Consider the following 14,080-nt stretch of genomic DNA (forward strand, 5'->3'; position numbering starts at 1 on the left):
TCTAGTTTAACTCGACTGTGGTCATCTAATGCAAACAGAGAAAAACTGATTTTCAATGCATTTTTCCTCCATTTGCTCTCTTTACTGAAAAGGACTTAACACTGATAATAATACTGTGCCTTGCAAAAAGAACATTTGTCTAATACATAGATATTTAGGCAAGTACATGTAAAGCAGAATATTTAATGCGGGGGAAAAAATACAAAGATGGTGTAGAGCCTGGTCACTCACATGGGCTGACGTCTCTGTATCGGTTTCTGTTCCGATTCTCTGGAAACTTTGCCACTTTATAAGGACACTCATGAGACTGGTCGCGAATTTCCTTAAAAAAAATTAAAATAACAATTAATATGTATTTTACATTTTTTAAACAATAGTTTGCAAACTGTATGTAACTTTAAAGGAGAGTGTCCACAGAGGACAATGGCATACGTTTTTAAATATTGTTTATGGAAACAAAAATTGGGGGAAAAAGTCAACTATTTAAACAGAACAGAATTTGCAGAGCGTTCTTATGCATTACGATACGTTTCTGTAGATGAAACAAATTTATATTTGCCGTTTCAACAAAAAATGTTTTCTGTAGATTAACAGACAATGAAATGTGCACCTTTTCTGAACGTGATACCTGCCACACTGCCATTTAATTACTGCTGAGGTCTCTGGTAAATTGATTTAAATGTATGCCATTTCAGGTAAACTGAAACGAGTAAAATTTTGATTCATTTCAGCTCCCGAAATAGGCTAAATGCCATTTCTTAGCTGCGTTTTTGTCCGCATAAAAAACACTTTCTGAAAGCAAATTTTGCTGCGAATCCTGTGGTCAGGTCCCTGGCCTAGATTACTAATATTCACCTACAAGGTTCTTGGAAAATAATTCCCTCCTAAAGTTAATCTTCTTATGTAAGGTTGTATGATGTTGTATGGCGATTAAATCGAGTTCACACGCATCTCAGAACTGTTCACTTCATATTGAAATGTCTGATACAGTTGCGTGAAGAATGTCAGTCTCCACTCAGTAACATATAACTTACTCGGCGTAGTAACTACAAAATAAGCAGGTAGATGCAGACCAGGTACAGTACGTGCAGGGCCCAACAACTGATAATGCTAGACTCACGTGGCTAGTGAACATATTCTAGATGGCAGGAACATTGTATTAGTTAAGTATGGAATGAGAAGGCAGGTCCTCGAATTATTTCTTATGAGTTATGACCCTATATAAACAATTTGAGCAAATATCATAAGTTGCTTTCAGAAAAACAGGTTTGTTGGAACAAAATTAAAGAGCAATATAAAACGCTCAAGCCCAAAAGAGCAGTGCTTCTAACATCTGATACTGTAAACAGTATGTGTTAGCCCGAAATGTAATGACTAAAATCTACCAAGCACAGATCAAATGTTCAGTGTTAAGTGTCGTTCTGTTTAAACCACGAATGATTTAGCTGGCTTTTTCTGTACGCCTACAGATTTCGTACACTTCCTGCCTTGTGGTACAGTAAAAAAATTTTAAATGTTAGTTCTTAAGAAACATGTTTTTATGGAGACAAACTTGTTGTGTAGGCTTATTTTTATTCACATATAGGTCGCATTATGTGTCATATGTCAAAGAATACACGCTATTTCACGTGTTTAGCAGCATGTCAAGTAGATACAATCTCTGACAAGACCAAGAGGCTAAAACTATCAGCTCAGATAAGATTGCCGTGCCTGTTCGGTACGTCTGTGCGATAATTCAGGTCAGGAATCCGCTATATTCTTGGAAAGCCCTGCTTCTCAGAAACCTAGCTGTGTAGCTATTACTGTAACGTTACGTTTTCCGGAAACCCCACTGCAATTCAATTTGCAAGCTAGCGAACGAGTTTGCTGGCTGCAGTTCAGGAACGTTAACGTTACACAACTGTTAGGTCAGTACGCCAAACACAATCTTAACGTTATCCAGGTCTACTATATTTGCACAATAAAAGTACCTGACGTTAGCTAGCTAGCCAGGGAGCATAATGGACCGCATTTACCTCTAAATAGTGCTGGCTACCTAGTTGAATCGAATGTAGCCTACCAGTACCATGTCAAACATGCTAGTTTAGTTTACTTGGCAGCTTTTGATAATAAATATCTAGTTAGCAAGCTGTAACTTTTACAATTACAAGTGGTTCGATGTATCTGTGTTAATTATGAATTCAACGTGTCTGTGCGTCATTTCTAACATTCAATGTATAACGTAAAGAACAGGCGAGATTATTAACTCTACTAGCAGCAACATTATTCCATTTAAACATCAAACGCGCGCTCCCGCAATTCCTGGTATTATATACCGCATGCGCAGATTAGACTTTCGTCTGAACAACGCAGGCGCTTTTCAGCTCTTGCTTTGTCGCGCGCTACCGAACGAGGCTACAGGCCTTGGAACTTCCAAAGAGAGTACGCAAGAGACGTTCAAATCACTCAAATTAAATAAAATGAAAAAGAGTCATGACTTACAATGTACAGGCTCTGCCATTGCCCTGCTGAATCCATATCCTTAAACTCCTGGTCCATTTTAACTTGTAGGTGTCCCCAGCGTTTTAAAATATTTATATTTGGTAGCTCCGGCTAGAATCACAAAGTAGCTAGCTACACATCCTCCCGTACAGCCATTCGCCGAAACAGAACGAAACAAACTGCGCATCTGTGTGGCTGGCTGATCGGCGAGCGGGTACATCCGCGTCTACACATGCGCACCGACAGGTTCCTACTCCACACAGATCCGCCGCCACAGCTGAACCCACACTGTGGTGAAACAAAACGAGTATAAACAATAGTGAAGCCAAATCTTTTTTTTACTCATCAGACAATTTCGATACAGCAAATTAGCTTCCTTTACGGCACTGTTGAGTTCATGTGGAGACCTACAATTAGCTGGTTTTTAAATCGGCTTCTCATATATTCTGTGATTCATCAAATAATTGTTAATACGTTAAACACTGCTTCAGATAAATTGCAGATTTCACGAGGGCATGGCCTTATGGTAAAACACACACGCTCATTGTTTTAGGAAATTAATAAAAAACAATCTTGTCCAAGCAGTTGCGATCAAAGAATTCTGGAAAAATAATCTTCAAGTCTTGTTGCAATGTTTGAATGCCCTCTGGTGGTCATATTATATCCCAATATTGGACAACATCTAGGAGGCGCCAAATGAACAAACGTGGACGTGAATCCAGGCGCTTGCACGTCAAAAGAGAGCTAGCATTTATGTCTAATAAAAGACCAACCTGTGTGTGCCGCATCTTCTAAAATACTCGTACGGATAGGAGAAAATTATAATATATCAAGTAAAGATGTTTGTTGCCCGGAGCATACCAGCGGATCACAAAGATCTAATTCATGATGTTTCCTACGATTTTCACGGCAGGAGAATGGCGACTTGTTCTAGCGACCAAAGTGTAAAGGTAAGTACAGTAAGTCTCATGTCGCAATTGCGCGGTACGTGACATTCATAAGTGTGTCTGGAGTAATATGATTTTTCACAGTAAACCAAGGGAAAGCATTACTAGTCGCTTGCTGACGATGTAGTCATTAATGTAAACAAAGTAAAGCTGCTGAACCAAGGCCTGTGATCTCGCTAACGTTACGGCTGCTCAAGAAAGCAACACAACAGACTGGTTTTTGAAATTGAGTTAGCTAAAAATGGTTATGCATTATGAAAGTATTTTATCCATACTGGAATTATTCTGATTCTATTTTTCTTGTTTTTGAAATGACCTAATCGGAATGTTTAAAATCGAGTAGGTACCGTCGGGAAGGTTGGTCTATCAATTGCCCCATACAACCTGAGAGGAAAAGGAAGCTTATTAAAAAACATTAGACCTTTGTCAGAACAAATGTGCAATAAGTATGACTAAAGTAGACGTTACATTAAGTGCAGACATTAAACATGTGTAATTCCTATTAGCAGCTCGTTACAATGCAACAATTGCATTTGTGGTTGGAAGCACAACCACCCTAAAGAGGAAAGGGGGCCAGGAATGATTTGAGTACTTCTGCCGTGGTGACTGAATCGGTGGCTTGTCGTGGCTATGGTAAGAAAAGTTATTACAGCTGGCCTTTGCTTGTCCTTCAGGTTTGGGATAAAAGTGAGAGTGGAGAGTGGCATTGTACAGCTAGCTGGAAGGTATGTTATCCCAACGCACCTACATTTAATGCATTCTTAACCATGTCACTTCCAGGTGAGTATATGTTCAGGTGCAAAATGGTCCTGAGACACTTCTACTCTGATGCATGAGAAAAAAAAACATTTAATTTGTTTTGAAAATACACCTCTGTATATAATGATATCTTCAAAAGGGCACATTCATTCTCAATATTTTTTTTGGTGAGTGGGTTGTAAGGAAAATATTGTATTAACAAAAATACCCACAACATGGAGTCAATTTGGTATTATTATCCATTTATGTTGCGCTAGATTTCAATCTGTTATGCCAGTCTATCCAGTACCAGTAATCTCAAGGTGATGGTTTAAAGACATTCCCCCACACATCAGCACCTTTAACTCATCTCAAACCAAAATGACATCTTTCTGGCCAGTCACCTTGAGATTTCCATATTCAAATCTGATGGTGAGTGGTGCAACTGAGTTGAAGGATCAAAAGACATCTGGTCAGGGTAATATGTAAATTGGCTCCAGGGGACAATGGGGCCTGTTGGACAAGGATGTGTACAGTAGCAGCCTATGGTGTAAATAGCATGAGAGTGGACTAGCGTGTGGACAGAAGTATATTTGTGTTTGATTATCTTACATCGTATACCCTGTCCCTTCATATTCACTGACATCTTTGGAAGCTGTCCAAAACATTTTGTCTTAAACATTAATTGGACAGTGTCACACAATTATTCAACTGGTACATTCTGGCACACTGAAATAAGTGTATATATCTCTATCATTTGTACAGTACACATTGTTACAGACTTACTTTTTGCTTCACGCACATATTTTTTTTTCCTGTACACTGTATTAAAAACTAAAAGCAATTTTAGTCTATTTAAATTTCTTGTTGCCTTGGCTGCTAAAGCTAATGTCATTTAGGAGAAATTGCAGACATTCCAGCTCAACTCTTCTGTAAAAATTTTAATCAGTGCTTTATGCAGTCAGGAACTCCCGCCTACTTGTTTAATCAAGGGGGAAACAACTGAAGGTCATGCAACAGTAATCTTCACCATCTTCACTCAGGGCCAAAAAAGCACCCTGGTAGTCCCCTTGGCTTTAATCTGTTCCAGATTGGTAGCTAGCAACAAAAAAATGAGAGTTTTGCATTTTAAAAAATTCACTGTAAAACTTGCCGGGCATTCAGCCTAAGGTGTAAGGTGGTCAAGCAGTCAGGCGGTGTTGGACTGTTCAGAAAGGCCCTGAACGTGGGACGCAGCGGTTAGTGAGCGCTCGGCAACGTGACTGATGGAGCAGTGCACTCTCTCTGCAGACTCACAGTGGGTCAGTCTGGCGCGTGACCTGGGCTCACCCGGAGTTCGGGCAGGTGCTGGCCTCCTGCTCCTTCGACCGGACTGCTGCCGTGTGGGAGGAGATCGTGGGGGAGTCCAACAACAAGCAGCGTGGGCAGAGCCACTGGGTGAGAACCTCTGATGTCATCATTACTGCCGTACCAGTCAGTCAGTCAATCAATCAAGCAATCAATCAATCGACTAACTAGTCAATGTGTGGGTAGCAGTTCTTTAAAGATGAACAACAAATATATGTTTTGAGGGGTGTCAAAAACAGGTCCTCTGGAATGTTGATAACCGGGCCACAATAGTGGACAGCACCCATTCTGTTTCTTGTGATTGGGACAACTGTTACAAAATTCTAGCTGAAGGCACATCTGCATTAAACAGTTTAAGGTCCAGCATCAGTGGCCACATAAGCCACATAACACCCTTTGGTATGCTCTGAGAACCAGGAGAGAATCATGGCTCATAAACCAGAGGTTGAAGGGTGTTATGCATGTGTGGCTCTGGGATGCTTTTTAACTGTATTTATGAACGGAAACATCCAGATTGAAGGCTTTACATGTCGGGTCTCTCTTTTTCCAAATGATCCTGACCTTGGTGGATCAGGTCAGAGAATGCTCGTCAAGTTTGGCATCTACAAAAGCTGCGCTGAACAGCTGTGCCTTCGAGCCTTCTACGTACAATTTAGGCATGACTTATTCTGGAGGACACATTCTTAAATTGCTCAGTGTTTTTAAAAGAAGCTGGAGTTAAGACAGACAGTCTTGTGCATTTGTATGATCTCGGACGGAGTGTAGCACAGTGGGTAAGGAACTGGGCTCGTAACCGAAAGGTCGCAGGTTCGATTCCCGGGTAAGGACACTGCCGTTGTACGCTTGAGAAAGGTACTTAACTGGAATTGCTTCAGTATATATCCAGCTGTATAAATGGATACAATGTAAAATGTAAAAAGTTGTGTAAGTCGCTCTGGATAAGAGCGTCTGCTAAATGCCTGTAATGTAATGTAATGTAATCTCGACTCTTCACTCGTGGGGGGAAAGTAAAAACATCCCTGCAGATCCTTGGGAATTAAAGAGTTGTGAACTAGAAGATAATCCTATTGAAAGAAGAATTTTGTCCTGAGTATTTGTGAAAAATAGATTCTTCTTCTAAAATTTCCAATCGGCAGGACTTTTACTGTTGAATGAAGGTTTACGGTATTTGATATAGATCCTGGTCAGGTTTTTTTTTGTCACCCCCACACAGTTGCGCTGCACTATAATTGACTGTTTTGTTAAATTTGATTGTGTGTTTTTTTTCCCTGGACCACCCTCGCCAGATCAAGAGGACGACGCTGGTGGACAGCCGGACGTCGGTGACGGACGTGAAGTTCGCCCCGAAGCACATGGGCCTGATGCTGACCACGTGCTCGGCCGACGGGGTGGTGCGGATCTACGAGGCGCCCGACGTGATGAACCTGAGCCAGTGGTCCCTGCAGCACGAGATCTCCTGCAAGCTCAGCTGCAGCTGCATCTCCTGGAACCCCTCCAGGTACCGCCCCCCTCCCTCTGACCCCGCCTCTCCCAGCGACCCCTCCCGCTCGCGCCCAATGAGACTGAGTGCTTTCGGGCCCAGGCGCGGTCCCGCCCCTGCAGTGCAGGGCTAGCTTGAGTTATGATGGTTAGCGTGACCCTACTCATAACTGGAGAATTGACTTCACTGAACATCGCTTTGACAGTTGCTTGTTAGGGGCAGCTGAAGGGCCATTGGGGGTTTTCGTTCAGACTGTTTCTGTTTCTTTCGATTTTGGATTCCTCAGTTCGAGTTGATTGGGTGCGGTCGGACAATCGGACCAGGTTAGCCGTGGGATAATTGGCTTGAAAGATAGCGGGGCCTCTCTTGGGTGTGAGTCTAGCACCCAGACGTTACATTCTTAGCAGTGCACAGTTTGCAACAGGAAGTTATTTTAAACATAAAGCTGTCTATCCGTGCTGACCTCTAACAATAAGGGGCATGTTCGGACCAAGAGCTTTGGGCTTAGTAGAATGCAGCTTCTCCTTTGAGGAGGATATAAAAGAAAACGTCCCTGATATTATTGTTCATTCCAGAAGATTCAGCATGTTAAGGGGCATGTTAGACTTGTAGGGAATTTAGTAGTAGATGTTTTCAAAATTTGCGTTGTGTTGCTTAGCTCCCGAGCCCACCCCCCAATGATCGCAGTGGGCAGCGACGACAGCAACGTAACGTACGGCGGGAAGGTTCAAATCTACGAGTACAACGAAAACACAAGGTGGGTACTAGCGCCCCCGTCTGCTCACTTTGGCGTCTGTACGGCGCGTCTGTCTGGCGCGTGTGGACGGGTCCTCTGAAACGCGGTGACTTTCTCCCTCAGGAAGTACGCCAAGGCGGAGACGCTGATGACCGTCACGGATCCCGTGCACGACATCGCCTTCGCGCCGAATCTGGGGCGGTCCTTCCACGTGCTCGCCATAGCGACCAAAGACGTCCGCATCTTCAAACTGCTGCCTCTGCGGTGAGCGGATCAGCACAGTTCTGAGCGTGTGCAAAAGAATTGCACTATAGACATGATCCCAGAGATCGTCCTAATCCCTCTTCTCCTGCCATGCCAAGATGAGCTTGTTGTAGCTGATTGGCTTGGTGTAATTAAGCATATCTGTAGTGGATGACTTTGATTCAGTCCCATTGAAGAGATTGAAATGGCACTCCAACTGCATTGCAGCTTTAGCTGGTTTTACTACAGGGGTGGGCAATGCCAGTTCCACCATTTATCCTGGCTAAATGAGCTAATTGGCTATATACACCAACACTAGTTCAGCCGTAGATTAGATCACAGCAAAACTTTTCATATAGGGACATGAGAACAGTCTGTGGTTGCCATTCATACTCTTTGAAAAAAAATTGTATCTAAAATGTTAGATGCGTAAATGTTATGGCTCATTAAGTAATTAAGGCCAAAAGTAGATATGGCCCTTGTTGCCCACCTTGTTGCCAGATGCTTCTCAGGCTAACCTCCTAATTAAACCTGGTCGGGCATCAGGAGGGCTAGCTCTGCCATCATAACGGTTTTTGCCCTGGTCACTGTGTCCTGGCAGGAGGGAGACCAGCTCCACTGGACCCACCAAGTTCGAGGTGCAGCTCGTGGCGCAGTTCGACAACCACAACTCCCAGGTGTGGCGCGTGAGCTGGAACATCACCAGCACCCTGCTGGCGTCCTCCGGGGACGACGGCTGCGTGCGCCTCTGGAAAGGTGAGGAGGCCCGGGCGTGGTCGACCGCGCCGGCTGTTCGCTGATCTCACACCACCAAACGCATTTTCGTCATACAGGAGCCCCCAGAATGTTCGTATGGGGGTGTCTCGCGGCGTAGCCCTGTCCGCGCACACTGTCCATTCTGAGCTGCGATGTCGGCGGTTCGAGTCTGACCCCGAGACCTTTGTCTCATGTCTCTCCCTCTCTCTCGCTCCCCATTCTTCCTCTCTCTACACTGTCCTGTCCAGTAAAGCTGAAATGGCCATAAAATATAGATATATATTCTGATTGTTTGTATACAGTGGTTGATTTACATGGGATGGCTGCAAACTATATAAAAATGACCCTTGATTCAATAGCAGCGTGTGTGTACAACTCCACTCTACTTAGAAATCAAAACATAGGGCTTTTAGTAGAATGTAATAGCTATAAGTCCATATATCCACAAGCGGTACATATAGTACATCTCTTATGGATCTAGCACTTCATGCCTGTGTTGACGGATTTATTAGACAAAGCAATTGGGGAAATGTTTGTATAAGAGGGGCAACTAGTTCCTCTGATATTTAAACTATTTTTGACCAATACTCTAGTTAAGGTTCCCTGAGTAATATTCTATTTGTCTTCCAGTTCCCATGCAGTGTTTAATTGCTTGAGGCAGTCAAGAATATTTCCCTCTTATCCTGCATAGTTAGCATGACCTGGTGTCGCATTTTAGGAGAGATTGGTGATGCAGAGTTTACTGTGCAGTGCAGGACACTGGCATTAATAAAGCTACTTTACTGGATTATATTTTACTGATGCTCATAAATGTGGAATAGCTGAGCCAAATCCCTGCAGGCCGGTACATCTGCAAATGAAAAGGCAGTCTAGCTACAAAACAGGAAGTGCATCGCACACACAGACAGATGCTACCTTGGATCTGGAAAAAAGTGGCCAAATATGGTGCTATAAATCCATTTTTATGGAAATGGTTTAAAAATATACACCATATGTCTGGTTTGAGACCAAAACCACCAGATTTGTTCAAGCATAGTTTTCTAAAAAATATTTGCTTGGGTAATTGTTTTTAGTAAACGAAAGTTTTTATAACGTGGTGCTTTTGTCAGTTAACATTTTGAGAATGGCAACATGTATAGGGCGAATGTTGGGCGAATGAAGTGCTCTTTGTGTGACTTCCCTTCAGATCTTATACACCAGATACTGAAACCTTTAAGACCCCATCTCAGATATTAAGAAAATGTTCATTCCGGAATGTTCTCACTAAAGCACGTGGTCGCAGTTTTTATCTGGGAAGATCTGCAGTAAACGTACCGTGAAATTGGTTTACACACCAACGACAGGCTGTGTCGACAGTGTTCAAAAAGCTCAATGCACGTCTGTTTGTTTTTTCCCTTGCCAGCAAACTACATGGACAATTGGAAGTGCACGGGGATCCTCAAGGGGGACGGTAGCCCGGTCAACGGGTCGTCCGGGCAACCCGGCGTCCTGAACGCCGCGGCGGGGTCGGCGGCTCAGGGCTCTCAGAACGCCCTGAACGGAGCGCCGGCGGGAAGGTAGGTGTGGCGCTCGGAGGCCGGCCCGTCCGCCCAGCCCACGCCTCAGGCCGGGGCTGAAGACTGACACACCGCTTTGCGCAGGGGACCTACGCGCTGATCTCCGGGGGCCTACGCGCTGATCTCCGGGGGCCTACGCGCTGATCTCTGGGGGCCTACTCACAACACCGCACACGTGCAAAGAGCTTGGCGTCTAGCAGGAGTCGCTAGTTCTGAGGATTTTTGTTTGTTAGTGGTTATATGGAACCAGGAGCATTTATTATGTTTTTCAGTAAGGCATGCTGAAGACAGGAATGTTGAAAACACATAAAAATGACCAAACATTTAAATGTATGGCTTTTAAGCATTTAAACTGTATTCTTTGCATTTAGTTGGTAAGTTCCATGTGAAAATAATGGTATTTGTGCTATGTTCGGCACAGTACCACTGTCAGCTGTATATTCCCTGGTAAAGGATAGCTCACATTTTTTACACCCAGGTCTGCTGAGCTACTCACCACTCACTCACCATTTCTACACCAGCAACTCCAGACAGGAGGGTTTTGAGCCCAACATGTCCCCAATTTATCACATAATTTGTGTTGAGTAGCTCAGTGGACCTGGGACCCTAACTATTCCTTTAAAATGCAGTTACATGCACCGCAGCTAGATCTAGGTCTGATGTAGCTTTATTAAAATAGAATGATTTTATTCCGTACTGAATTTAAAAAAAATTCTAATTTTTAACAACATTGAAAGTAAAGTTTTTTTGGTTTAACAAACAGTAGACCACTATTGAAACCATGAAAGAGTAACTGAAAGGGATACTGTCTTAGCAACCGACCAGCATGATCCAGGGTCTGAATAAAGGGGAATATTGTACTGTACAGTAAAAAATAGTTACCTTGCTTGCCCTACAGTACAGACCTCCAGCCTTCCCTCCTGAAAGCTGAAATAAATGACAGAACACGCTTGGGGAGATGCAAGACCAGTGCAGCCCACTTCTAAGTATAGGATATGGAAATAACCCAGAGCTAGTATTGAAAAACCATAGGGCAGAGTACTTTCTATTCATGCTATAATAAAAGCATTTCCGGGAATGATTTTCAGCCCAGTCAAAATGTATACATATATTCATACATTTTTCAGTATTTACAAACTATTGATATTGTGTTATATTTGGTTTATTTTTTGTATAATATTTAAGTCGATCATGTAAGACTATTTAGTTTGAAACCTGAGTATCTTTGCTATGAGATTGTGAACAAATGGCAAATGAATCTGTTCACTAGTTTCGAAGGTTCAGTCAGTAAGCAGCTATATTTTTAGCCTGACGTTTAACCACTGCAGAAGCATAACTTTCACTGAGAAATTGAGCTGGAACTAAGAGGAGTAGTATGTTTCAGCAGAGAGGGCAGTGCCATCGTGTGGCGGATATGTTTCTCTGAGGTTGATGCAGCATCGCATTGCGCTTTGTGTGCTAGAAATTCACATTCCTAAGAACGTAAGGCTGGTTCACTGTACTGTAGTGCAACTACCATATTTAGTTAAAATGTGCTAAATATGAGGATGGGTTTGATCGCTGCGTTGATAAAACGTCTGTAATATATGTTTACATTTTCTTCACACCATTTATTTCCATGCACTCCTCTCCTAATATATCGCTCAAGAAAAGAAAAATAATGGGGTAGTATTCTTACAAGTGGGTCGCGCAGTATCTTGAAAATAAGTTGTGTTTAAAAGAAGAGTTAGATTTAGAAGTTCAGGTAAAATTGACACTGTTCTAGTAAATTGTTTAAATGTATTTAGAATCGTTTAAATGTTGAATTGATCAATACTGAATGCACCTACTGTGTTCGGTAGGAAAGAGAATCCATGCCATGCTTTTTATGTATGAATGTGTTTAGTTATGTTGAAAAACTTTTGAATACTTGAAAAATGTGAAGATCTTTATGCTTCTAGCAAAATAACCTTTTGAAAGCAATCATGGAAGACTGGTGTATATATTGTTACGATTTTTAAAAATGTTTTGTTTCATATTTCCAAACATATGCACTGTTTTGAGAATCAATATCACACTCTCTACTCCTGATATGTATATTAATGTAATCCTTGGTTATGCGTGGCCCTAATCAGAGAGTTTTTGCTTGCGCCACATGCATTCGAATTTACACCCATTCCATCTTAACAGTCCCCACTGCAATCAACTGGCAGACAGATTCTTCAGCCAATTTATTCTGGACAGGACATACTGCAGTCCACACTCCTCGCTTTTTACAGAATTCTTTGCATTCAGGATCTTCCCAACAAATCCACCAAAATACAAATGTCGCTGTGTATTCCACACCCACATTTCCCCTTTTCCCATACTCCATGTGTTAATATTGAAATCCGAAGAAAAGTATAATGGCTGAATAACTGAAAAAATTACCAAATGAAAAATTTGCGGGAACATTTGTGTAGCTGTGCCGTTGCATAGTTCCAGATCCTTAGCATTGGCTTTAGCAGCATCCTGCTGGCCCACACATGACAAAATGTGCGCACTTATTAAAAATACATTTATAAAGCCTCATATCAAGTGTGACTTTTAAGCCAGTTATGCCTTTGCTTTTTCCTTTTGACCCTTGTCGAAACCACATTGAGTGATTTAAGTTGAATATTTTTCTCCAGGGATAGATATCTCCATTGGATTATAGCACTGAGGGCCAAGCTACTTTAAGGCACAGAGTGTGTTTGCAGTTGCTGATTAAAGGTCGCCAAACTCTTTGCACTGTGAAAGAACTGCTGATGCAGAACGTGTTAATGCTAATTAACAGAAGTGGAGCCTGTCTAATGTACCAAGCTATCGCCCTTCTGCTTGTCCCATGGGCAGGAGCAGCCCTGTTATCCCCAGGCAGGGCTATACTTTAAATTGGCTTGAATTTAATCACTGCTATGGTTACCAGGGTGATAGGTTTGGTGCTTTTTTCACTTTGTCAGACGCTTCATGAGTATGTTAACCAATCAGAAATGAACATGCTGAAAATAACTCTTCCTTCGCGCCTGTTATGCTGTTGACCAGCTATGATGCGTATTCCTGCTCATATCCAGGATAAGATGGGTGAAGCTTCATTACTGTGGAAGAGGCTTATGACTGACTTATTGTTTTGCAATAGTCGTTTTACCCCTGTTGAATGTGTACACCATACCATCCATAATAGCCAGGCTAAAAGCTTAGTTTTCCTGGTAGCATTTGAGCATCCATGACTTTGGAACAGTTCCTGAATCTCCTGCTGGTAAAGGCTTTTGTAATGAGTGCGTGCTCAGTTGCACAATCTACACATCACTAGTTTGAATCTGAGTACTTCCAGATATAGCATAGTGCTGATGTGAGAACACATAACACAATTGGCAAATCTAAAATGAAGAAAAGTTCTCCTTCTCCCAAAGGATTTTTGGACTAAAATCCTTTGTGTTTTAAATGTAGTTATAATCATTGCTGTACAATGAGCCATAGCATTATTATGACCAACATGAACTATGGATGGTGTGTGTAATGCTCTGAAAAGCAGGGTTAATGTGCTTTGTTGATGATTAATATTTCTGAATGCTAAATGGAGACATTCCTTCAAACTGCCACTAAATATTGTCGCTTTTACCCATCAACTGTGCATGGAACTGCGGTAACCTTTTCAAATGGACAATCATTCAATCAACTTTAAACAGTAAAAAAAAAGCCTTTTAATATAATGAGTGTCTGGAATGCTCAAAGCATGTGTAATGTACAGTATATGGAAGGAATTGTATTGATATTCTGTTGTCATGGTACATTGGTGACT

At 42.2% G+C, this 14,080-nt stretch overlaps 2 protein-coding genes across 3 annotated transcripts in view; one reads left to right on the forward strand and one right to left on the reverse strand.

Moving 5' to 3' along the window:
- The window catches only part of LOC135239810 (tyrosine-protein phosphatase non-receptor type 2-like), an 18,297-nt gene extending 15,603 nt beyond the window's left edge, over window positions 1-2,694 (reverse strand). For both annotated transcript variants that reach the window (XM_064308787.1, XM_064308779.1), the window contains exons 1-3: window positions 2,482-2,694; window positions 232-322; window positions 1-25 (exon numbers count right to left, since the gene is read on the reverse strand). The exon at window positions 1-25 is cut by the window's left edge and continues 76 nt beyond it. In XM_064308787.1, coding sequence (XP_064164857.1) covers window positions 1-25; window positions 232-322; window positions 2,482-2,538 — 173 coding nt within the window. In that variant the 5' untranslated portion in view covers window positions 2,539-2,694. The remainder of the gene's footprint in view (window positions 26-231; window positions 323-2,481) is intronic.
- Window positions 2,695-3,162: 468 nt separating this feature from the next.
- Window positions 3,163-14,080, forward strand: part of cep192 (centrosomal protein 192) — a 61,435-nt gene continuing 50,517 nt past the window's right edge. Inside the window, exons 1-8 of the mRNA XM_064334551.1 lie at window positions 3,163-3,431; window positions 4,103-4,153; window positions 5,457-5,603; window positions 6,800-7,011; window positions 7,652-7,750; window positions 7,853-7,993; window positions 8,574-8,728; window positions 10,131-10,284. Coding sequence (XP_064190621.1) covers window positions 3,321-3,431; window positions 4,103-4,153; window positions 5,457-5,603; window positions 6,800-7,011; window positions 7,652-7,750; window positions 7,853-7,993; window positions 8,574-8,728; window positions 10,131-10,284 — 1,070 coding nt within the window. The 5' untranslated portion in view covers window positions 3,163-3,320. The remainder of the gene's footprint in view (window positions 3,432-4,102; window positions 4,154-5,456; window positions 5,604-6,799; window positions 7,012-7,651; window positions 7,751-7,852; window positions 7,994-8,573; window positions 8,729-10,130; window positions 10,285-14,080) is intronic.

The sequence above is a fragment of the Anguilla rostrata genome, chromosome 1, assembly GCF_018555375.3.
Source record: "Anguilla rostrata isolate EN2019 chromosome 1, ASM1855537v3, whole genome shotgun sequence".
NCBI lineage: Eukaryota > Metazoa > Chordata > Actinopteri > Anguilliformes > Anguillidae > Anguilla > Anguilla rostrata.